A 25,298-nucleotide genomic window follows, 5' to 3' on the forward strand; every position below is an offset into this window, starting at 1 on the left:
CTGGAAGTGCCACTGGGACTGCATAGAGGGCCGACCCCACCTTCTTCAGGACAGCCCTCAGGTGGTCCTCTGGGCTTGGATCACACCTTCACCCCATAGTGTTACCTGATGTCAGAGCAAGCACGGAACCTTCTTCTACCTCTATGTCCTCCTCTGAGAAATGGGCATCCAAACTGCACTCACTTCTGCATACACAGACAGGCATGTTGGTGATGGGCTAGTGCTGAGTGGTTCCCTGCATCATCGAAGATGCTTTAATGGGAAGCCAGTCCCATTCTGTCCCTGGGTTACACCAGAGCAGGAACCCAGAGATAAGAACCCCTAATCTGCCCCCCCATACCAGGGTCACAGGCTCCTGGGGTCACCTGTCCCCTCCTTGCAGCACTCCCAAAAGCAGTTTCTGGAGTGGACAGTCACCAGCAGTGCTGAGAGCAGCCCCAGCCAGCAGCCCAGCCCAGCCCAGCCCAGCCCAGCCCGAGGCAGCAACAGCGTGCTGGTTAGAGAGGAGTGGCAGGCCCCTCCCGGCCACGTCTCTGCCGGTGCCCCCTCCTCCCTCTGCCCAGCCATTCGTGCTGAGCTGTCCAACTTGCAGCCACCCTCATCACCGGAGTTACAGGGTGGGCTAAAAATAACCCAAGGACCAGCCATCGCCCAGGGCACAGGTGCTGGGTGAGGACACCGGATTCCAGGGACCCTGTGCGAGGACCAAGCCTGAAGCAGGCAAAGTCCTTTGGTCCCGCTCTCAGGCCCCACCCAGGCCAGCGTCCCTCCTCCCCGTTAACCCCTTTTACCTCCTCTCCCGGGCCTGCGGAGGTCACTCGTGCTGAAGAAAACCCTGCCACTAGCCTCAGGATGAGCTGCTGGGGCCGGAAGGCCCTTTGGGCTCTGGGCTTCCTGCTGCTACTGGGCACCAGCTCTGCGCAGGACACCTGGGAGGCATTGCTGCCCTCCAGGCTGGTGGAGAAGTCTCGCGTAAGTGCCAGGATGTGGGAGGAGGGATGGGGACCTCGGTGGGTGGGAGGTGACCTAAGGGGCACAGGTCCTCAGATGCTGTGGTTTCTCAGCAGGGTGGGAGTCTTCAATCTGAGCTGTAGTAGATTGTGGGCAGAGGGGACTCAGTGCCCTCCTGAGGATACTCTCCTGCCAGCAGTGAGGAAGAGACATGTCTGCCCCACAGGGAGACTTGGCTTTTTGAAACTTAACTGAAGCATCCTTCTTCCTGGAAAGCAGAGTCTAGTAAGAGTCTGAGGACAAACTGAGCATTTAGTGCCCCCCTCACCCCAACACACTCACCCACCCCCAGTGCCTGAAGCCTGGCTGTGGTGTCTTGCTCAAGCAAGGAACCACTTAGTGGAAAGTATGCCAGCCAAGCTCGAGATGGCAACCTGTTGGTACAAGATGAAGAGGCCAGCTCTCCCCTTGAGGGGGAAGCAGGCGACCTGGGGACAAATGACCAGCAATCCTTAGGAAGGTTCTGAGAAGAAAGCCAATGAGAAGCAGGCACGGCGGGACCCTATGGCTGGGTCTAAGGCAGGGCTTGTCTTTGGCTGTGTGACTTCAGGCAAGTTGTTTGACCTCTCTGGACCCCAGGGATCTCCTCTGCAAAAGACAGAGTGATGTGTTCCTCTCGGCAAATAGGAGATTTTGTTGTTATTGTTGTTGCGTGTGACATGCATGCATGTGTGTTTACAGGTGTGCGCAACACATGTGTGTGCACAGACGTGTGTGCAAGCGCCTGTGGAGGCTGGCAGTTGGCGTCAGTTGCTTGACTTTGATCATTCATTCCATTTAGTTTACTAGGGCAAGGTCTCTCCCTGAACCCAGCCAGGTGGGCTAGTCTAGCAGGCCACCTTGGCCTGGCCATCCTGCCTGCCTCCCGAGCCCTTGGGTTACAAGTGTCCGCCACTCCTGCTAGCTTTTACAGGCGTTCTGGAGATTCCAACTCCGGCCCCACGCTTGCATGGAGGGTACAGTATCCATGAAGGCATCTCCCTAACTCTGGTGCTGGTGTTTTGAGGGCCACTGTTTGGCAGCCACTGTCCTGGGTGTGGGACTTGTCCGCCAGCGCCTGCCTGGGGTGTCTGCGCAGCAGCAGGGTGGGCATCAATGGGAGGAAGGAAGCCCTGGGGTGTGTGAGCTTTTGAGCATCGAGGAGAGACAGATAAGAGGAAAGGGCTGGGGTGGGTGTAAGGTGGGCACCCTCCAAAGGAGCACAGGTCGAGGGGACAGCGTACCTGTGGTGACACTTCACACACCTGGGCAGATGTGCGGCTTGGTGTGGAGAAAGCGCCCAGGACTCAGAATGGCTGGTGCATCTCATGGGCTTTAAATCAAAGGATGGTGAAGTACCAACGCTTGCCTCCTGGGACGGATGCAGGCTCCGGGGGCTGGGGCTGCTGGACTCCTTGCCCGGTTCCTGCCTTCAAGCTGGCACCTGGAACATTCTTGTGCATGACATGAAATAAGTGCTACGGGGACAGAAAGTGAGCTCGTTCAGCCCTGCCCAGGAGCAACAGGAAGGGCTTTCTAGGGTTGGAGACATTTGACGAGGGACTTTGAAGGGGAAATATGAGTTTGCCTGGTCAAGAAGCATGGGGCTGGGATACTAATCCCTACTGAGCTGGATGTTTTTGACACGAGTCAGGAAGTCACAGGAGGGGAGTCAGAGAGCGAAGGGATTGGAGATGGAGTTCATACGAGACACCTAACCTCCAAAGGCTTCCTGGAAGAGGCGGCTCTCCTGAAGGGAGTTTGAGGAATATTTAAGAATTGGGAGGAAGCTGGGCATGGTGGCACACATCTTTAATCCCAGCACTCAGGTGGGTCTCTGAGTTCAAGGCCAGCCTTGAAGGAGATTTCCAGGACTACACAGAGAAACCCTGTCTCAAAAAAAAAAAGTTAGGAGGAAGGGGGGAATTCCTGGAAGGCTCAGCATGACCTGAAGCTCAGAGGTCAGAGGCCATCGAGAGGGGGTTGGACTGGGAGGAGGGCCCGAGGGAGGGGCGAACTGCAAGGAAAGATGCTTTTCCACCTTTTCCACCTTCCCCAGGCCCAGCTCTTTGTATCTCATGCTCCCCTTGGACACAATCCCCGGGCTTTGCATTATCCACAGATATCGGCCCCTCCCTGCTGCCCAGACAGGCATAGGGGACAGAGCAAAAGAAAGTGTTGGGGAGAGAGCACACCCAGGGGAAGGCCAGGACGTGACTCAGAGGCTAGGCTTAGAAGTCCTTTTGCACAGAACCATTGAGGAGCTGTGCTGGCTTGGGCCACTCGCTGCCCCTCTCTGGGTCTCAGGCCATCCTTTAACCTGAGAGTGACCGGGAGAGATGCAGTCCACATGTGCTTAGAGGCAAGATACACCCTTAGCCTTGCTCCCCTCCTGCTGCTCCGTGCTGATTCCTTGATGACCGTGGGCTGGTCAGACCTAGGGACTCCAGCTGCAGGCATCTGGAGCAGACTTAGCCTAAGGGCAGCGACTTTTATTGAGAACAGAGTCACAGTTAAATGTTAGCTCCAGTATATCTACAACAGAGAATTCATTACTGTCTGGTCTAGAACGTTCTCTAAAGGCTCGTGTGTTGAAGGTCTGGTCTCTAATGCAGTAGTGGAGACAGAAGGGGCCTGTGGGAGGTGATTGACAGGTCAGAGCCTGAGGACTGGATGGGTTAGTGGATCAGTCCCCTAATGGACATATACCTGGATGGAGAGTCAGGATGTAGGATGTCCTGAGAACTTGAAAGGGTGGGGCCTGGTGGAGGAAGCAGCTCCCTGGGGACATGAATTTGAAGGTTTAACCTGTCCCTGCCTTTCCTCTCAGCTGTCTGTCTCCCCACTTCCTGGATCTCCACTCCGTTTCTACCACTGTCTGCTTCTCCGGCAAACAACGAGACAGCGTTCAGAGTGAGACCTCAGAAACTCTGAGCCCAAGCGAACCTTTCCTGCTTCCCTTCCTGTTGACTTGCTCAGGTGTTTTGTCATAGTACCAGAGTGCCCATCACTCGCTCACAGTTGGGAGGGAAACACGCCCTTGAGGGGCATAGCTGTTTTGTCTTTCTCGCTGGCTCTGAGACTTATGCATCTGTGGACTTGTGGGGACAATGAGGTTATACTGTTTGTTTCTCCTCTCACACACTAGGGTGAACAGCCCAGGCCATGGAGATGAGATGGTCTTTAAACCTGCCTGTCACGTCTACCTATGTCCCCCTCCCTGGCTCATCCCACTTCTAAGCATGTTGTTCAGTGGCGTGGCTTGTATCTGGAGGCTGAATTTTTTTTTCTAGAGCAAGGCTGTTCATTTCCTGAGTGACTCCCAGTAGGGGACAGACAGGAACACTAACCCTGTCTTCTCACGTGAAGCCCTAAAGAAAACCTAGGGATGCCGGGTAGTGGTGGCTCACACCTTTAATCCTGGGACTCAGGAAGCAGAGGCAGATGGATTTTTGAGTTTGAGGCCTGCCTGGTCTACAGAGCAAGTTCCCTAGGATTGTCAGCTATGGGAGCCTCAGTTTCCGTGTCTGCAGTGGGGAATACAACAACAGGTGCCTTGTGGGTTAAGAGAAGGCCAGAGTTGGGGCTGGAGAGATGGCTCAAAGGTTAAGAGCACAGACTGCTCTTCCAGAGGATCTGGGTTCAAATCCCAGAACTCTCATGGTGGCTCACTACTGAATGACTCCAGTTCCAGGGGATCCGACACCCTCTTCTGGACTCTGCAGGCATCAAGCACACACTGTGGTTCACAGACATACATGTAGGTGAAACACCCCACACATATAAAAATAAAAACTAAAAAGACCAGGCCTTTGTCTGTGCTTGGCACCACTTTGCGTGTGCGTACACACACACTCATGCCTATGTCTGTGTGTGTATTCATTTGAGTGTATATGCAGGGATGTATGTGTAGATATTATGGGTGAAGCTTGCATACATGTGCATGTTTACACATACATATATGCATATGTATGTTTACACATGTATTGTGTTGTCTCTGTATGTGTGAAACCCATGACGGTACTTTGGGCCCATGACAGCTGGGACTGTAGGCAGGGACCATCTTTGTCCCCTTCCCCAGAGACCACCCCACTCCGTGCTTGCTTTCAGGGTGGCTCGCCTGCACTCTTTGCTCTGTTGCTCTTATCAGTGAGATTTGTTTATCTTTTCACTAGCTGCTTTTGCAGAAGACAAAGGAAGCAGGGGGGGGTTGCTCCTAGGGTGGGTCTGGCTTACTTAGTATCAGGGGAAAGTCCACCCAAGCTGGAACTGGGCCAAGTGAAGATGGGCAGTGTCTCGGGGTCCAGCCCAGAATTCCTCAGAGCCAGCTGAGAGCCCCAAGCATATAGGCAGAGGGTGTTCGTGTCACCCAGAGCATGAAGGAAGGCATGGAAAGTTCTAGAGGGGCATCATGTGTGCAGCTGAAAGTGACTCTGCTCCAGCTGAAGTCTTCGGAGCATCCTGCTGGGAAGAGCCCCACGGCCTGCTGTGGAGGCCCAGGGCATCCTCACTCTGAGCCCCAGCACACAGGCCAGGGAGATGCTTATTTTTAGATCTCTGACGTCCGAATTCCAGAGGAAGGGCAAGTGGGGCTCCAAGGAAAGTTGGCTTTCTTCCTCCACCATGCAAACCAGACCTGGAAGACATTTTTATTGGTCTAGCTATGAAGTCTCTAGAACATTCCAAAGAAGGGCAAAGCTCTCTTATGAAATGAAGGGGTGGAGAGTGTAGGGGAGGCGTGGGGTGAGCGCAGATTTGCAGGTGGGGTGCCAGCTCCCTAGATGGAGGTCACTCCACAGTTCTCTCTAATGGGGCAGTACTGATATATACCCTCCAAACAGCCCAGAACTGGAGGGTCGAGGGCAGTTTGCATACCATCCTCCTCCACACATCACTTATCTGTGTGGACCTCTGCTTTCTCATGAGCCCTGTCCACAACATGCATTTCTTTTTATTCATGTTGTTTAAAAATGTTTAAGTTGAGTTGTACCTTGCATGATGTAAGACATTTTTTATTTTTACTTTTTAGTTTTTTGAAACAGGATCTCATGTTGCCCAAGCTGGACTCGAACTCCCTATGTCACTGAGGATGACCTTAAACTTCTCATCTTCCTGTCTCCACCTCCTGAGTGCTGGGGTTGCAGGCATGTGCACCACATCCAGTTCATTCAGAGCGGGGATTGACCCTGGTGTTTAAGCGTGCTAGGTGAGCACACTGCCAACTAAGCTTCATCCATGGCCCAAGACAAACCCTTGGGGTGTGTCTGTGTGTGTGCTTGTGTTTGTCTGGATGTATATCTATGTGTGTGTGTCTATGTCTGGTATGTATATATGCTTGTGTATGTCTTGTATTTTGTGTATCTATGTGTGTGTTTATGTCTGGTATGTATCTATGTTTGTGTGTGTCTTGTGTTTGTGTGCGTATCTATGTGTCTATGTGTGTTTATCTATGTATGTGTGTATGCGTCTCTGTGTGTATCTACGTATGTGTCTCTCTGTATGTAAATCTATGTGTGTGTGTCTCTGTGTGTGTATCTATGTGTATATGTCTTGCGTATGTCTCTCTGTATGTGTATCTGTGTGTGTGTCTGTGTGTGTCTCTCTATACATATCTATGTGTATGTGTGTGTGTCTCTGTATGTTTATCTGTGTGTGTGTATTTGTGTACATTCACAGGGCTACACAGTCACCAGTTCTCTCTGCTTCTAATGTGTTTCCTTCCCTCCCCTCACAGAGGAAACCCACACCCAATGAGCATTTGCTTTCTTTCTCCCAGCAGCCACCCAAGGGCTCTGTCTCTGTGGGAGGGGGGACTCACTCTGCACACGATCTGCATGGGACAACACGCAACAGGTTTGGGGATGTGACTGGTTCGTGTCCTTCCCTAAGGCCCATGTGATGTTCCAACCTGAGATGCCCATCACTTATCCACCCGGCCTACTCTGGCTGTTTGAGGACACTGAGCTTGAACCTCCTGATTCTTCCCTCTCACGCCCATTGCAGGGTCATTTCCTGTGGGTGGCATCAACCAAAAAGGGTTTTGTCAACCTCTGTAGGTACTAGAATCTCTCTCCAGGTTAAACACAGCCACCAAGCTACTGAAGAGCTTAGAGGAATCACTCTACTTGAGTCTGGCATGTAGAGCTGAGAGACATCTGAGTGGTATCCAGAGTTTCTACAAGGCAGGTGTTTGGAGACACCCTTAAAATATGGTCCCTAGTAGGGGTACAGATGAAGGCTGAATAGTGTGGGAAGGGGGTGCCAACACACTCCTGAAGGATGTTGTCTTTCTGGCTGAGCCTCTGGCTTTTGTGAGGGATTTGATGTGCTCTTGTTTGGTTTCTAGCTGGTGACAATATAGGCAGGAAAGAAGGGTAGGTTATGACTACAAACAAGGCTGGGAATGAGCTGTTTCTAGAATGTACCTGGATGAGAATGGCAGATGGCTAACTGTGTCCTGAACTGGCTGTTTCCCAGGAGAGGGGAAGCTGGGGTGTGTGAGATGAAGGACCCTCAGAGCCAGGCTCCGGAGGAGTCAGGATGATCCAATCTGCCTCTGTCTCCGGAGAACCGCATTGACTTGAGCAAGATGCCTGTTCTAGTCCCGAGCCTCTGTTTCCCCATCTGTAAAGTGGGCTAATAACACCTTTAGCAGGGCATGCTGCAGGCATGTGGGGTAAGAGCTTGTCAGGAACTGCTTCAGGCCACAGCCATGAACCAGATGGCCTAGATTCTGAGTTGAGCGCTTCCTTGGGTGGTGACCATGTTCCTCGGTTTCTTCACTGTGGGACAGTGCCAGCAAGAGACCCCATCTGAGAGGGAGATAAGGCCACACCCAGCAATTGTCAGAGAGATGTGTGGGCATAGAAGCCACATGCCCCTCCCCTGCTCTCCCAAAAACTCTGCCACTGTGAGGTTGTCACCATGAGGTTGTCACGTTTCCACTACACTATTTTTTTTGGGGGGGGGGGAGTCTGTCTCTGAATGTCCTCTGTGCCCAGCTGGACCAGAGCCTCTGGGGCCAGGGACACATTTTTCTTTTCCTTCTTTTCTGTGTTTAAGATTTTATGTCAATGGGTGTTTTGCCTTTGCATCACGTGCATGCAGTACCCACAGAAGCCAGAAGAGGGTGCTGTATTATCTGGAACTGGAATTACAGACAGTTGTGAGCAGCCATGTGTGTGCTGGGAATCGAACCCTGGTGTTCTGTAAGAGTGGCCAGTGCTCTAACCACTGAGCCGTCTCTCCAGCCCTGCTGGCTTTAGAACCTGTCTTAGCATCACGCCTCAGCCTGTGGCATTGCAGGTGCCCAACCAATCACTTGTGAGTGACGTGCGGGATGGAGGCAGGGAGTGATGAAGGGCCTTGGTGTAGGTTGTTGACAGAATGTTATACAGATGGGAAGGAAGGTCCCTGAACCCAGAGTCAAACGCTGTAGAAGCCGTGGTGGTCACTACTGACTGGGGTGAAGCAGTGTGAGTGCTGAGCTGGGCACCTCATAGGCCAGGTCTTACCACAACCACAGCAACTACTGCTATCGTGCCCATTGTGAAGGGAGGAAAGCTGAGTCTTGGGTAAATTGGTGATTTTTTTTTTCTGTAGACTCAATCCCACAGCTCTAAGGTTCAACCCCAAAATGATCTGATTCTTAAATTTGAGCCCTTAATCTGGACTCTGTCAGCCTCTTGAGTCTGCCTCACGGTCAACCCAGCTCCTGGGTCCAAACATGAAGGATGAGCAAAGGGTGTCAGGAAAGCGGCGGAGAGAGGGGACAGCACATGCAAAGAGCAGGACGGATGCAAGTCAGAGATACCGGTAGCATCACGGCAGCCTCTGGAATATGAATCATGAGCTAGCCCTATCTAGTCTTTAGACTGCGGAGTCCTAGTGAGATAGAACACACAGAAACAGACAGACACCCAGACAAACACACAGATACCGACACACATACGCAGATGTACACACATGTGTACATCCATGCACACAGGTACATCCAGGAGTGACAAAAGACTGGATAGGGTGTTGCGTGTGAGCAGAGTACACAGTGACCATCCAGGCAGGTGGTGGACGGCTAGCAGGGAACAACCAGGACTTCTGGGGAGGGTGCAGTAGGAAGATGGGAGGGAAGATGGGGGGAGGGGGAAGGAGAGGGGTTTGGTGAGCCAGTCCTGGCCTGACCCTTGGGGCTGTCAAGCCTTTAATCTGGGACCGGGAGGGGCTGCAGAGTACACCCTGTGTTTCTCTGAGTTCTCAGATCTCAGGAAGCACCTTTGTTGAGAGCTTTTCTAAGTGACACCTTGTAGGGCACAGAGTGTTCTTCCAAACTGTTTACTCAAGGGCCCCTCAGTGCTCAGTCCCCAGGGAGCATCTGTTGTCAGGAAGGAGAGTAAGGTGCTTATCTCCACCGTGAGAAACAGGCTGTGTTCCCATGGAGACAGCAGTGGTGGGCATAAAACCCGTTTCTCCGCAGATGCCTCACTCAGAGAGACAGGAGGCCAGGGAGGTTAGAGAAGAGGCCATCTGCTGAGCCCCAGGCACCACGGTGCCTGCACATGGAACCTACTGGGAAGAAAACCCGTCACCTCCCCTGACAGTACCCAGTGGCTCTCAGTCACCCTCTGAAGGGGCCAGCATGGCTCTCCTGACAGTACCTGGTGGCTCTCAGTCACTCTCTGAAGGGGCCAGCATGGCTCTCCTGACAGTACCCGGTGGCTCTCAGTCACCCTATGAAGGGGCCAACATGGCTGTCATGGTGGATCAGGATTAGGGTTGGTTCACTTAATCCTGTAGTTGATGAATGTGGAGTGGAGGGTGAGGGCTTATGTCCCCCGCTGGTAGTTTCCAAGCAACTGGGGACAGCATACAAACGTAGGAGACAGAGAGGGGCGGAATGCTGAAGTCCGAAGACAGCAGGGGTCGGAGGGCCCACACAGGTCTCCCTTGAGTCTCTAGGGACTTCTAGCGTCCGACTTTCCTCTCCATACCCATGACAATGCCTTTCTCTTATCATCCGCTTCTTTGGCTCATTTGTTTATTTTTGCATGTGTCTGGGGGAGAGCTGTATGTCTGTGTGTTTATGGGTAGACCTGTAGAGATGAGGGGCAGATGTGTGTACGTGTGGGGTAGATGTTTGTACGTGTGAGAAGTGCAGCTGTGGGTGCGGGTGTGTGCATTTGTGTGCACATCAGAGCACAGCCCCAGGTGTTGTTCCTCAGGCTCTGTTCACCTTGGTTTTGGTTTTTCATTTGTTCATTCTTGTTTTTGTTTGTTGCTTTTTTTGTTTGTTTGTTTTGTTCTTTTATTTTATTTTATTCAAGACAGGATTTCTCTGTATAATGGCCTGGCTATCCTGGAACTTACTCTGCAGACCAGGCTAGCCTCAAACTTAGAGATCCAGCTGCCTCTGCCTCCCGAGTGCTGACATTAAAGGTGTGCGACGCCACTGCCCAGCTCTCACCTTGTTTTTTGAGACAGGGAACTCACAAAATGGGCCAGGCTGGCCATCTCTGCCTGCCCCAGCACTTGGGATACCAGCGCTTTGCAGTGGGCCTGGATGTTTACAAGGGTTCTGGGAAATGAACTCAGGCACTCACACTTGCGAGGCAAGCTCCTTACGCTCCTTACTGAGACCCCTACTTTTCACGAATTGAAGGAGCAATCTGTGCAAGCAAGAAGAGATTTCCTGGGTGAAGCAGGCTATAGTCAGAGCACCCCCATCTTAGCTGACCCCACCCTGCCTTCTTTTGCTCCCACCTACGTGCCAGCTTTTGTATAGGAAACCAAAAGCCACTGCCTGTTCTGATGCCAACCGGAGGGGAGGGGGGAAAGCAGGATTTATTCCCTGCGACCACACTCCCCCTGCAGGACATCAGCGGTAGTGCATGGTGTTTGCAGCCTCAGAGATGGCAGCACAGAAAGGGTGTGTGGGTAAGGACTGTACCAGAAAGATCCATGCATCTGCTAGTGAAGGAGGGCCACCTTCAGGAGGATGTATACGCTGAGGGTTGGAAGGTGATCCAGCCAGAAGATAGACGCAGAGCAATCTTCCGGGCAAAACACTAGTTTGTAGGAGTGGCCTCTGGTGGCAGGGAGCTAGCTTCCATTCAGGGACAAATGTCACGCTGGGCACTGTGCATGTCCCATCACAAAACCCAGAGAGGTGTTGTGTTGTCGCCACATGGAGAAGGGTCACATCGCAGAACGCTAACTCCCAGGACCCAGACTTGAAGTCACCAAAACTACAGAGCAGAACTGGATAGAACTGGATGAGTCAGAGCATGGTTAAGCCTCTCTGGCGCCTCGCACCAGGCGTCTGCTTTGCCTGGCTTTGGATTAGTGTAACAAAAGAGCACACAAATGTTCTCCAGTGCCATTGCCACCTCCATGTTAGCAGCGTGTGAGACTTATCCAAGACGTTAGGGATTATATTCTCTGTGTGATCTGTGAGTTCTTAAAGCTCTAGACACGTTGATGGATTGTTTAAAAAAAGATATATGTTTATACAGAAATATGCATGTTTCGTATCTGCATGTGTGTTGACATGTACACCCATATATGTATAGACACATGTAGGCAGACAGATGAGAGTTATCTCATGGGGTCATACTTAGAATGTAGATGGCTGCTCTAGCATACGCTCCGAAAACACCCTCCTTCCATGGCTCCTTCCTTCCTTCCTCCCATCCTTTCTGCTTCCCTCTTGCAGCCAGCTCTTTGGGGACTCAGAGAAACAGCAAGTCAACCCCAGAACTGCTTCAGTCACCTACCTGCCCTAACCAGTTTCTGCCCATATAACTGTTTTCCCAGGGAGGAAGCTTGGGCTGAGAGCCTAGGTTGATGCCCTTCCACTATCTCCCACAGGCTGAAGAGGGTACAGCAACAGGCCCCCGGCAGCCCCGTGCAGACCGCTGCCCACCACCCCCACAGACGCTGCCTCCAGGTGCCTGCCAGGCCACACGCTGCCATGCCGATTCCGAGTGTCCGCGACACAGGCGCTGTTGCTACAATGGCTGTGCCTACGCCTGCCTGGAGGCTGTGCCACCTCCACCAGGTGAGCTGAGCTGGGTCAGGGGATTAGGGGTCGTGTGGATCCAGTGCTGGGCTGAGGAGGAGAAGGAGCTGAGCTGTGTTTGTGCTGAGCTACCAGCCTGGGTGCTCACCTGCAGCCTTCAGCCGCAACTCCATGGTACCTGCGGGATGCAACTGCCTCACCTGCATGTGTGGAGCCCCCAGCATGGAATACACACATTTCAGGAATAATGTCACCACTGTGAGATTCCACCCTTTAAATTGGGGTCCAGTCTGTAGGATAGCTAACCTCTAAGAGAGTTTGGGATAAAAGGGTTAGAGCACTTGCAACCAAGCCTGATGACCTGAGTTTAATCCCTGGAACCCACGTGGTGAAAAAAAGAGAACACACTCACCACCACCTCCACATGCGCGCACACACACACACACCAAAAGTAAACATTCTAGATGCACATATATCTTTATATCCAGGGTGGGAATGTAGCCCCGTTGGTAACCCTAGCAAGCACAAAGCCCTGGGTTCGATTCCCACCACTGTATAAACCAGGTGTGGTGGTACACACTTGTAATCCCAACACTCAAGGAGGTGGAGGAAGAAGGATCAGAAGTTCAAGGTTGTTCTCAGGAGTTCAGAGCCTGCCTGAGCCACGGGAGGCTCTGTCTCAAAAGATAACAGTAATGAAATCATGACCCTTTCCTTTAAAATCCCTGACCAGCGCCCTATATCCCCAGCTGGGCAGCTCTCCTAGTTATCCCCAGGCAGCTCTTCCATGCACAGGTGGAACCCTGATCTGACACCTGGGTGAACTACAAGGTTCACTTCCTCACACTCTGGGATCCTCCTCTGCGAGCGTGCTCCCTTGCCGGCAGCCCCTCCTCCAGCAGGTCCTCCCCTCCTTCCCGCTGTTACAGGCTGCAGATGGGTTTACTGATTTTTGTACCTGGTGTCCCCGACTTGGAGTTGGCCCCACAGGGCCATATCCTTCCCGTATCCCGGTACTGTGATCTCTGAACCCATGCAAGGCACTCGGTGGTGAACACGGAGGCATTCATTCATTTCCCGTCAGCAGGGGTGGTTACATCAGTTAGCGATAACAACAACAATGACAGCTGACCGAGGTCTCTCAGCCTTAGCACTTGGCTGTGGGATTGGGGTACAGGGGGTGACGGTGGCCTAGATGCTGGAGGCCTGTAGCATGTCCCCCGGGGCAGTGTGCTGGAGCCAATGTCACCTCTTCAATGAGGTGAGATGCCCCTCCCTCAAGGTTGGTCACATTGAACTGCCACAGGAAGCCCTCCATCTCACCCTCTTCTCTGTCAGTTCTAGACTGGCTGGTGCAGCCCAAACCCCGATGGCTTGGTGGCAATGGCTGGCTGCTGGATGGTCCTGAAGAGGTGTTACAAGGTACCTGCCATGGGTCCCCAAGTCAGAGCCAGCCCGTCCTTCTCACTGGGCTTCCATGGGTCACAGGGATGCTGTCTGGGGACCCAGCCTGTTTTCTGTGGCCTGGGTGAAAAAAAACAAGGAGGGCCTCCCTGACGGTGAGCCTCCATCTCAGCAGAGAATGAGAAGAAAGGGGATCTGGGACCCCTAAAATCTTAAAGGGCCTCATTGCCACCTATGAAGAAGGAATCCTTATGTGGATGGGGCATGGAGGGCGATTTCTTAAAGGAACCACACACAGGCCTGAGGCCCAGGGGTTTGCAGAGGTCGGGCTGTACATGTGTGCACACAGCTGTACCTGTGGCTTTGCACCCCCCGTGTGGACCATGTCCATCAGAGCATGCTACACCTGGTCTTGTGGATGTGGTTGAATGTGTGTGTGTGTGTGTGTGTGTGTGTGTATGTGCATAAGCACATGTGTGAAAAAGCATGTATGTATGTGTTGACTGGGGTGTGTTGTATGTACACGGGTGACAGTAGCTGTGTGTGCATGTTTCAGGGTATACCCATGCATATGTATTCACACGCGGTTCTTTTGGGTGATGGTGTGTTTAGGATACGGTGACTGTGTAATGTGCACTGGGTGCTGGTAGGAGGTGCTCTCAGAGTGTCTGTATGCAAGGCATAGGTGTCGCTTAGAGTCCGGAAGCAGGTGGGAGGTGATCTCTCTGGGTGCACGTGTATGTATAAATATGTGCCAGAGTCTGAGTGTCCATGTGTGCACCGTGTGAGAGACACACATATGGCTTGGTATCTGGGTGGGGCTAGAAAGTGGCCTTTCTGGATGGGGTGCTGGGGTACACTGTCTGCTCCCCAGGTCTTCCATCTGAGACCTGGTCTGTGTCCCTCCACAGCAGAGGCATGCAGCACCACTGAGGATGGGGCAGAGCCACTACTCTGTCCCTCAGGCTATGAGTGCCACATCCTGCGCCCAGGGGACCCAGCCCAGGGCATACCTAACCATGGGCAGTGCGTCAAGCAGCGCCGACAAGCAGGTAAGAGAGGCTGCTGCTCCAAACTCTGCTCTGGCCCTGCCGTATTCTGCCCCGGCCCTGGCCCCGCCCCAGCCTCCCTGGCCCCACCCTAGTCTGCCCTGCCCCACCCCGGCCTCCCTGGTCCTGCCCTAGTCTGCCCTGGTCCCGTCCCAGCCCACTGCCTGTCACTTCAGGCTGGCTCAGAGTACCCCCTAGCCTCACTTCCTGCTCCCTCTGTGTCCTGCTCTTCCTTGTAACCCCAGCTCTGAGTCAGCTACCTGGTTGGCCTTGGGGGTCAGTCTCCTCATTTCTCTGAGCCTCAGTTTCCTCCCCTGTGCAATGAGGACCAATTCATGTTGTCATGGGATCCGATGAGAACATAGGTGCAGAGTTCTGGGAGTGAAACCAGGTAGTCACAGGTGTTGGGGAACACTGGATCTTGTGCACCCATCTCTAGGTCTGTCTTTAACCCCACAGAATTTGAATGTTTAAAATCTATTATTATTGTGTATGTGTGTGTGCACACAGGGCAGAGCAAGAGAAGGCGCATGCCACACATGTTACCTGTGAGAACTTTGAGGAATCCAGGCTCGCCCCCCACCCTTATGTGGGTTCTGGGACTCAAACTCAGGCCATCAAGCTTGGGCACAGAACAGGCACCTTTACCTGCTGAGCCATCTGCGTGGCCCAAACCTCCTAGAACCTGAATTGTCTGAGAATCCTTGTTTCTCGGATGGCAGCTGGCCATTGGTGCACATCTGTCGCGGAGGTTGTGGATGAAGCAGTGGAGGCACAGGCTCCAGTCGGCGTGGGATAGGCTGAGAGCAGGGTGATCAAACTGCGAGTTGGGGTTCTGTAAGGAGCAGCCAGGCTAACCCACACACATGATGACCATTGTGGCTCCACAAATCTTCCCGTTTACGACTGCCGATCCCTGGACGCCAGGTCACAGGGAGGGGAGTAGCAGAGGCAGACCTGCAGACATAGAAGGCAGGCAGCCATCAGGGCTGCAGGACAGAGGGATACCCTCCCTGAGAGGCCTCAGCTGGGCTAAGGATGCTTCATATATTGGAAGCCCCAATCCCTGCCTCTTCTGACAAGGTCTCTTGTAGCCCAGGCTGGACCAGACCCTCAACTTACTATAGCTAAGGATGGCCTTAAGTTTCTGATTCTTCTACCCTGGGATTACAGGCCGACACCACACATGGCCATGCTGGGGTTATGCACAAGGGGATGGAGCAAAGGGCTTTGTGTAGCAAGGCAGCAACTCTCCAAACTGAGCTGCATCCCAGCCCCAGAAAGGTCCTTGTAGTCCGCTGATCTTGCTCATTTGATTCTGTAGTTTCTAAGACTGGTGTAAATCAAACCGGTTCAGACCAGTTCTAGGGAGTCTGAACCCAGTCCGAAGGAACCCATGTCCTGGGGGAAGCTGAGCAGAGAGAGCAGACCGTCCAACAAGACCACACCAGCAATGTCCAAGCCTGAGAAAGAAGAACAAGGAAGGCAAGAGTGCAGACTCAGAACGTGAGAAACATCTGCAGCCTGCTTCTTCTTTCCTGGGTGTGGCTTTGCTCTGTCACCATAGACTTTCACAGCCTCAGTTTTTCTATCTGTAAAGTGGGGCTTGGGGTGATGCAGTAGGCACTGCAGGGGCAGATTCTGAAGCTCAATGGGTGTATGCCACCTCCATCCCGGGCACAGTAAGAGGGAGGAATCAGGTTGGGGATCTGCCCCACCAGCTGCAAAGGGCATGTATAAACCTGAGCATGCACCTGTGTGTGCTTGCACCTGCACGTGTCCACGTGTGCTATGTGCCCCCCCCCCCAGGAACACCTCCAGCCTCCCAGGTGGAAGCAAATTCTCCCAGCTTTGACTTCAGGGCTGCCACTTAGGAATAATTAGTGGTGATTATATCGAAGTTTGGAGTCATCTTAAAGTCCCTCACCTTCCTTTAGGGCAAAACTCCCAGCAGATAGAAGAAGACATACACGCCACAGTAACTGAGAGATACAGTTTTAAAAAACAACAACAAGGTTTTTAAACTGCATATTCAGAGTAATCTCAGACTTACAAAAACGCTGCAGGAATGTTACTGGGACCATCTCCAGGCCCAGCACTGGCCTCGACAAAAATACTTCTTACCAGGGTAGGGACGTGGGAAATGAAGAAATATAAGAATATGAAGACACTTAAAAATAATAAGACAGAAAACATAGAATGTGTCAGGAGGGCATTCCGGTGACTGATATCCTGAAATTCCCCTGCGTTTATTTTCCCACGGCTTTTATACCCAGCGTAAGGGGGGGGGGGACAAGGTAACAAAAGACTTTATCAACATGATACAAAAGGAAAACTCACACAGTCAATGGCTTTATCATTCTGAGACATTGAATCATCAGCATTCTGTTGTCTAGGCAGGGAAGGTGCTCTAGGTCATGTATTCTGAAGGCCACCATTCCCTAGGTGACCTCATAGTTACTAAAGAAGGACCAGAAATATGTTTGCATATCCTGACCACCTGTCAGGATGACACAGACTTACTAGAATGAGCTATTTTAATTTCAAAAGCAATCACCTCTTGAGTCAGGCTGCACAACTACGCCTGTCCCTCTCCTGACAGTCAGATGAGGTGGAAATGGGCCTGCATTTTTCGGCCCCCACACAGCACTGTTAAAACATTTTTCTTCTCCCTCCCTTTTCCTCAATAGAAATGGACATACGTGCTTTCTTGGGCCATCTGAGAATTAATTGCTGGGGCTAGATAAATGGCTTGGTGTGTAAGAGTCCTTGCTGAGCAAGTATGAGGAACTGGGAAATAAAAAGCTGAGTTTGGCCAGGTGTGAAATCCCTCACAGCTGATGGGTCAGGCGGAGCCAGAGAGACTGCTGATTGCCAGCCTAGCTCCAGGGTCAGTGAAAGACCCAGCCTCAAAAGAATAAGGTAGAAAACGGTAAAGCGGGACACCCAGTGTTCCAAGCTCTCTCTCTCTCTCTCTCTCTCTCTCTCTCTCTCTCTCTCTCTCTCTCTCTCTCTCACACACACACACACACACACACACCTGCATGCATGCACACACACTAAATTGCAGGCTCTTGACCACTTCCTAGGGTCAGTCAGGAGAGTATTTTTGATCTCAGGTCCCCTTTGACCCTCGAAATAATGTCAAAATATCTGTGCAATGCTGCAACTGGAAACTGACTAGCACGGCCTCCCGAGCAAGTGTCTAAAAACTTTCTCTTCCCGCTTGTTTTCCAGAGGGGCGGATCCTGTGGCAGAAACTTCACAAGCAATACCCAGGTAAGAGGGAAAAGGCACTCTTTCTCTGCAGAAGACACAAGGAAGAGAGGCAAGCATTTAAGAGGCAACGGAGATATCAAAGTCCAGGGCTGAGCTAGAGAACAAAATGGCAATTAGGTTTGAGAAATAAAGCCAAGCCCTGTTATTACGATGTTGGGCAGGACAGATGTGAGCCAGAGAGGGGTTCAGGGCAACCATGTCCTCAACCTAGTGTTAGAATCTGGGAATGGGCACAGCTATGTCTCTCCTACCCTCACTTAGGGAATTGGAAGAGATGATCCTTCCTCCATCTTTCTGGTTGTTCATGTATATGAGAATTCATACATAACACCACTCATTCATCCACCTATCCATTCTTACATCCATTCTTCCATCCATCCATCCATCCATCCACCTCTTTTTCCATCCACCCTCTTATCCATTCATCCATCCATCTCTTCATCCTTCCATTCTTTCTTGCATCCCTTTCTCTGATCTTCCCTTCTCATCCATGCATCTACCCATTCACCCATCCCTCTGTCCATCCTCTCTTTTACCCATCTATCCTATCTATCCATTTTTTTAAAAAAAAGATTTATTTATCATCTATGCAGTGTTCTGTCTGCACGTATGCCTGCAGGCCAGAAGAGGGCACCAGATCTCATTATAGATGGTGTGAGCCACCATGTGATTGCTGAGAATTGAACTTAGGACCTCTGGAAGAGCAGCCAGTGCTCTTATCCTCTGAGCTATCTCTATAGCTTTATCTATCCATTCTTCTATCTATCTGTCTGTCTGTCTATCATTCATCATCCATCATTCATCCATCTACCTGCCCACTCACTCCTCCATGAATCCACCACTCTCCTATTCACTCATCTACCTGTCCACCACCAATCCATCACCCTTCCATCCATACAGCATGCCTTTATCAGTCACTGCTCACCACTCAGGGCTGGAGGCTGTGACTCCATCTGCCAACACAATGAACCCAGTTCCTCTCACAGAGTAGCTCAGGCAGGAAATTCAAATACTCATAAAGCTTATGTGGTTACTTCATGTGATAAAGGTTCCAGATGTCACATGCCAGATACCACGAGGATCCTTTAGACAGGAAGAGCTTCTAAGGAGAAGAGCTTCCTAAGGAGGGATCTAGAAAGCTCAGCCTATGGAGTTGGAGGCAATGGCAGTGGGAGGATGTGTGATGATCAGGGGGAGGTGTGGCTGTCCCTGTGGCTGCAGGGCGTGATGAGTGTGAGCTGAGGAATTGGGCAGGCAGGAGGGCCAAGGATAAGGCTCAAGGGTGCAGCACCTAGCGGCTTTGAGGCCTTGGGCTCAGTCCCCAGGATACTAAAGATGGAACAAAGAAATGCAGGCAGGGGCCCTGCTGAGGCAAGAGGAGAGCGTACAGCCTGCCATGCTGTGCCAAGGCATCCATCCGCGCTACCTCTGGTGTGCACAAGGGACCCGAGGTGAGAATTTAAGCAGAACGTCTGTCCTGACAGCTGTGTTCTTGTTGCAGAAGGGGACTCCAAGAATGTGGCAGAACCTGGAAAGGGACAACAGAGGCACTTTCAATAAAGCAAAGACTGGCAGGTAAGTGGAGGTGAGCTGGTGGCTCAGACAGCCGTCGTCCCCATGTTGGCCACAAGAGGGCGACATCAGAACATCACAATCCCTCCAAATCCCAGTAGGTCAGAAGCAGAACCTAAACCTGGCTGTTAACCTCCTTTCTAGTCTGCCGCCTTCACGACTCCATGCCCGTGCCCCACAAATCGTGTCTTCTCCTCCACTCTGCAAGTCAGTACTGTGGGGAGCACCTGTCTGACCGTGGTGGTGCCAGCACCCCCGGCTCAGCATTAGTTGTGGTATCTGCTGAACCCCATTTCTCAGCAGTAGCCGGCGGTCTCCACTAGACACCACAGGTGGGGTTGACATCCCGTTAGAAGGAAGTCTAAGCCAGCCACCTGGTAGATCAACAAGGAGGCCACAGATACACCAAAGACTGCACAGGGAATGGCTAGCAAGGTATAGGAGCTGCCTCCAATGAGTGTGAGGGAGACCTGAGGTGTGTGTGCCGGGGGACACTGAGCTCACAATTGAACGCTGGGGTGAGAAGACACCAGGTGGAGGGACTTGGAGACTGCGGTCCCCACGGTACATCACTTCAGCTGTGAGGAACCTTCGAGAGGCTGCTGAGAGGATAGGGATTCAAGGAGGCTCTCTGCATAGGGGCTGCCTAGCAAAACAGCCGTGAAACACACTCCCTACTCTGTAGCCTTAAGTGAGTATCTCCACTCTCCAAACCTGTTTTCCTGTCTACAAAATGGGTGTGATGGGAAAGGATGGTCAGTAGCTAATCAGGGACCATGGGGACCTTAAGGATTTCATCTTTGCAAAAACACATCTTTCTGGTGCTCCTGATGGGTCCAGGGCAGATGGAAATTTAAAAGGTCTGTGTTCTTTGCCCTGCCCACAACCGATTCATCTGTATCCTTCCCTTTGCTTCCTTTACAGCCTTTGAGGACCCTTCCTATGCTTTCCAGATGCTAAGCCTCGGAAACAGGAAAAGAATTCGACCCTAGACATCATGCCCAGTGCCACAGAACAGAACTCCAGAGCTCCCAGGAACTCCCAATCCCAGTGTGGCCCAGCCTGGCATGGCAACTTGGGGGAAGCCCTTGACAAGTTCTGGGTCTCTGCTCAGCACCCTGGTCACATGAGCCTGCAGCTTCTAGGTGACTTTTGTAGATTTTGACTGTGAAGACCTATATCCAACCCGATTGCTCCCAAAATAAATCTGCCCACCACACCGTAGAAATGAACTCCTTTATCAGACCTGAGCCTCAGCTGTGTGTGCACATCTGTTGCAAGGGTCTCCGGGACCACCAGGGCTGGTAGAGTCATGACCCTCTGGAGGCAAGAAGGTAGTTCAGTTCAAATGACTACGTAGCTGGTGTTGGCTCACACTTCAGGAGTCAGTTTGTTTTAGACATTCGTAAGCACAGCACAATTTGGTGAAAACTTTCCTGGCGATAGTTAACTCCATCCCAAGTACACAATAAAGCAGGGACATGATTACATCAAAACTCTTTGTAAACTTCATGTGACACCCTCTGTAAAGATAAGGTCCTATAGACTGACTGCATGTGACCCCTTCCATAAAGATAGGTCCTATAGATTGACAAGCTCACAGACAAAGTCTGCGAAAGGATCTGGTGTGGTCTCAGCCACACAAATAGCAAAAAGGTCGCCAGGCTCTTCACCACATCCTCTCCCAGCCTTCCAGGCAGACAACAGGTTATGCATCCCTTCCTTTGAAAGAACAGCCATGGATGTTTAATACGCCAGATTCCCCTCGTGCTGATCTGTGAGGACAAGGCAGTGCCTCCCACAGTCTGTGAGTGTGTAGAGGTCAGAAAACAACCCGTGGAATTGGTTCTCCCTGGCACTGTGTCTCAGGGACCAAACTGAGCTTGTCCACTAGGTGTCAGCACTGAGTCATCTCAAGCCTGAGTTACGGCTTTAACTATTTAATATCCTCAAATGTGCCGTGCTAGAGGCTACCCCTTGGTGGATGGCCAGGAGTGCAGGGATGCTGTGTCTCTCCTGAGGCCAGAGTTCTGAGTGCATCGCCCCACAGCTCAGGAGCCCTGGGAAGCTGGGGAGAGTAGGTGAGCTGGGAGCTGATCCAGGTCAGTGACCTCCATGGGCCAAGTCCCTTAACAAGGACTTCCCTGTAGGAGCAGACGCAATTAAACAATGTCTTTGTGCTCTGGTCTTGCTGACCTTGGCCCAGTCCTCTCTGGAGTTTTCCATCAGCAATTCCAGTTTAACTCCCCAAACTTGCCCCCCCCCCCTTTTTGTTCTAGAACATTCTCACAAAATCAGTATACTGACTGATCTAAGGAGAAGGTAGGGTCTCCTTCGGGTGGCCATAGGGCAAGATGTACTAAGTCTGTGACCCCCCCCAGGGGGGATCCTCTTGTGCTGCTACATGGAGCAGTCACATGATCCTCCTTCCTACACGCTCAGTGACCTAACCTGGCAGAGTCGAGGTGGTGCCTGTCCCTTCATTATGAGATAAGTGTGGGAGAAAGCCATTCATGGGCTCTGGGGGAGGAGCTGGGGAGGGCTTCCTGGAGGTGGGAGATGTCTGAGCTACATTTCCAAGTATTGGTCTCTGGGGCTGCCGTCCCTAGGGGTCACCAGCCAAGTAGCTAAAGACAGCAGAAACACAACCCGTGACTGAACCTGTCTTAAGAGCCGGATCCTCAGCCAGTGGCCTTGGGCAGCCTCTTGGGCCTGTCCAGCCCTTAGGACAATGGAAACCGCACCTCCCCATGACTGCAATGGGAGTCAGTGGAACGCTGGAGGAGGAAGGTTTAACCCCAGGCTAGGAGAAAAGAGAGTGGGCTAGACAGATCTGGGGGCAGGGAAGGAGACAGGGAGAGGAGGTGGGGAGCTCTTGACCATGTTCCAGGACTGGCTTCTATGCCACATGGCAGTCATGACTCCAGGGTCCTCAGTGTCTGGTTTCCTTGACTTTGGTTTGGACTTGCTCAGTGGGTTTATCTTGTTTGTAAGCAACAAAACTGAAGCAATATAACCTGAGTTGGGAGAGGCTGACGGGGTAGACTCTGTGAAGTCTGTCAGAACCTCCTTGGATCTACATGCTTGGAATCTCCTGCCCTGAACTCCGAGACCCAGGAGAGAAAGTCCAGCAGGCCACAGTCACGGGCAACAACGGAGCTCCTTGGTAGCCATACCACCTGTGCCTGCTGCGTCATAGCTGGGGACAAGCACAGCCGCGTCCCCAATCCACACCCATCCCACACCTGTCTCTCCTGCTCACGGAGACTCCGGCTTCTTACCAGGTCACACTCAGGGTGGTTCAACAGGAGTCTGGAGATGGGCAACACCCTACCCATTCGATGAGGGAGTCCTGCCCTAGCCAGTCCTGGAGACGGGGAGAAGCGAGGAGCCTTTCACTAGCCATAGCTGAGCCACGCAATAGCTGTTCGCCACCTGCAAGTCATCAGCAACCGGCTGCCACTAAACGCCACCAGAAGCCTCCTGCTCCTGTTACCCAGGCTCCAAGCAAGAAGTCAGAATGGCCCTGCTGTGAAATCAACAGGTTTTATTACTAATATATTTCATATATTAACTGTTGGAATTTGAACCTGACCCTTTAAGATTATGAACCAGTCTCCTCAAGATTTTTTATTATTATTTATTTTCAAGACAGGGTTTCTCCGTAGCTTTTGGTTCCTGTCCTAGAACTAGCTCTTGTAGACCAGGCTGGCCTCGAACTCACAGAGATCCGCCTGCCTCTGCCTCCCGAGTGCTGGGATTAAGGGCGTGTGCCACCACCGCCCGGCTCTCCTCAAGATTATATGAAATCCTAAAAAGACTGGTTTATTTAATATTTATTTCTATATTTATATATGTATGTATTGTGCACCTGTATACATATATACATGTATATGTATACACACATATGTGTCTATGTATGTATGTATTTCCCAGCTGAAAGAATAAGGCCATCAATGAGTCTGTTGTTCTTACTTATGATCCTGGTTAGTTTTTTGGTCAACTTGACATAAACTAAGTTATCTGGGAAAAAGAACCTTAAATGAGAAAATGACCCATCAAACTGACCTATAGACAAAGCTATGGGCTACTTTTTTGATTTATGATTTATACGGGAAAGGCCCAGCCCACTAGGGGACATTGCTACTCCTCGGCTGGTGGTCCTGGGCTCTAAAGAAAGAAGGTTGAACAAGGCATGAAGAACAAGCCAGTAAGTAGTACCCCTCCATAGTCTCCTCTTAGCTGCGCAGATGGAGTTCCCTTTCGGGTTACCCTCCAGCCTCTATTTACTTCGGCACCTCCTGAGGCTATGTACAACTGGCCCAGGATCACAAGCAGCTGGAAAAGGGGCTGTGCAGAGCCAAGGGCCCAGACTGACCAGGGGTTTGGGAGGAGACAAAGACCTCCTTGCTCCTTGACTCTGCTTTCCACAGGTTCAAATCGTGCACAACTTAACAACAAAACGTACATTATAGCCCCAAAGACTAATGGAGGAACCTGGAGCTTGTGAGCTGCCATGAACGGCTCTCCACTGAGGAGCTCATAATGGACTGTGATGTCCCCTCCCCCATCCATCCATCCCTCCTTCTATGACAAAAGATGAAGACATTTTCTCTGATACCATGATCACGAGCCACATTTGATTGGGACGCAACACCTTCCTTCTGGAATGTTCTGCAACCTCTTCCTGATGCCCAATGGCTACATTGTTTGAAGAAATAAGCCAATGACCATCTGGGACACTTTTCCTTTGGGACCGGAGTCTCCACCCTGAGGTGGCTATTGCTGACTCAGGCTCAGAGCAGCTGTGATGATCTCCCAGACTCCTGAGTCCCTTGGTAGAATGGGGATGGGGGATATCAGACCCTCCCCCGAGACCAGAGTCACTTGCTGGCTCAGCTGTGTGTAGCTCTCCTGAAGACACTAGAGTGTGCAGGAGAAGAGGGCCAACTGGATGGGGACTCATCTGTGCATCACCCATGCCGGGTGATATTGATGGGGCAGGAACTGTTGATGGTGTAGCTACCTTCAAGGCAACCACACTTCTGGAGACAATCCCAGGACAGTCACCAGCTCACCAAGCTGGGCATGAGTGATTCTGATATTCCCACCAGCTCACCAAGCTGGACATGCATGATTCTGATATTCCCACCAGCTCACCAAGCTTGATGTGTGCAAAATCTCTTCAGTCTATCACTACCCTCTCTGGGGTGAATAGAAAGACTCCCAAAAAAAACTCACTCACAACCGCAGGACTGAGATTCAGGCTGGGTCTTTAGGCAGGAACAATGACAAATGTCTTTCATTTTTTTTTCTTTTTGGTTTTTTGAGACAGGGTTTCTCTGTGTAGCTCTGGCTGTCCTGGGACTTGCTCTGTAGACCAGGCTAGCCTCAAACTCACAGAGATCAGCTTGCCTCTACCTCCCGAGTGTGTGCCAAGTGACAACCTTGGTGCCAGTCCTCTCTGATCTCGTTTGAGACAGGATCTCTTGTTCACCACTGTGTAGAGCAAGCTGGCCAAGGCAGGAGCTTCTAAGGAGTCCCCCCCTCTGTGTCCTGTCTTGCCGTAGGGGTGCTGGGATCACATACAAATGCTATGGTGTCACACTTTGCCTTGGTTCTAGGAATCCGAACTTGGATCCACACTCTTGCTTAGACAGCAAGCACTTGACCCACTGGGCCATCTCTCCAGCCCAGTGGAGCCATTTATACGAAACCACAAATTCCTACCACACCATGACAATGGTCTGCGATGGTTGTGTGAAAAGAGATCTCAGAGATTTTCATCTAGATCTCTACCTTCTAGAAGATTCCTTGAAGTCCTCCTAGGCAAGCTCTGCCTTCTTCTTGTAAAACAAATCCTTTAATAAACAGATGTATTCATGTGTCAGGTGTCAACAATTATGGTGGTTACCAAGAAGGATGAAGGAAGGGTTCCTAGGCCTGCCCCAGCCCAGGAAAAATGACCCATTGCTGTGACCTGGTGACCAAAC

The 25,298-nt window shown here is 51.6% G+C and overlaps 1 protein-coding gene across 1 annotated transcript; it reads left to right on the forward strand.

The window, feature by feature from the left end:
• Positions 1–505: 505 nt before the first annotated feature.
• On the forward strand, positions 506–20,533 carry Wfdc1 (WAP four-disulfide core domain 1). Its single transcript, XM_005345754.3, has 7 exons — positions 506–972; positions 11,851–12,040; positions 13,340–13,423; positions 14,317–14,457; positions 17,692–17,733; positions 19,235–19,308; positions 20,230–20,533. Exons 1-6 carry the CDS (start codon positions 853–855, stop codon positions 19,291–19,293), a joined length of 636 nt encoding a protein of 211 aa, XP_005345811.1. The 5' UTR covers positions 506–852; the 3' UTR covers positions 19,294–19,308; positions 20,230–20,533.
• Positions 20,534–25,298: the final 4,765 nt, after the last annotated feature.

This window comes from Microtus ochrogaster, chromosome 4 (assembly GCF_000317375.1).
Source record: "Microtus ochrogaster isolate Prairie Vole_2 chromosome 4, MicOch1.0, whole genome shotgun sequence".
Lineage (NCBI taxonomy): Eukaryota > Metazoa > Chordata > Mammalia > Rodentia > Cricetidae > Microtus > Microtus ochrogaster.

Excerpts from the sequence above, each read along its gene's own strand:
- Wfdc1 (XM_005345754.3), top strand. The coding sequence starts at position 853 with ATGAGCTGCTGGGGCCGGAAGGCCCTTTGGGCTCTGGGCTTCCTGCTG. Across the intron at positions 973-11,850 it reads GGCTGGTGGAGAAGTCTCGC|GCTGAAGAGGGTACAGCAAC; the intron begins GTAAGTGCCAGG and ends TATCTCCCACAG. Across the intron at positions 17,734-19,234 it reads ACTTCACAAGCAATACCCAG|AAGGGGACTCCAAGAATGTG; the intron begins GTAAGAGGGAAA and ends TTCTTGTTGCAG.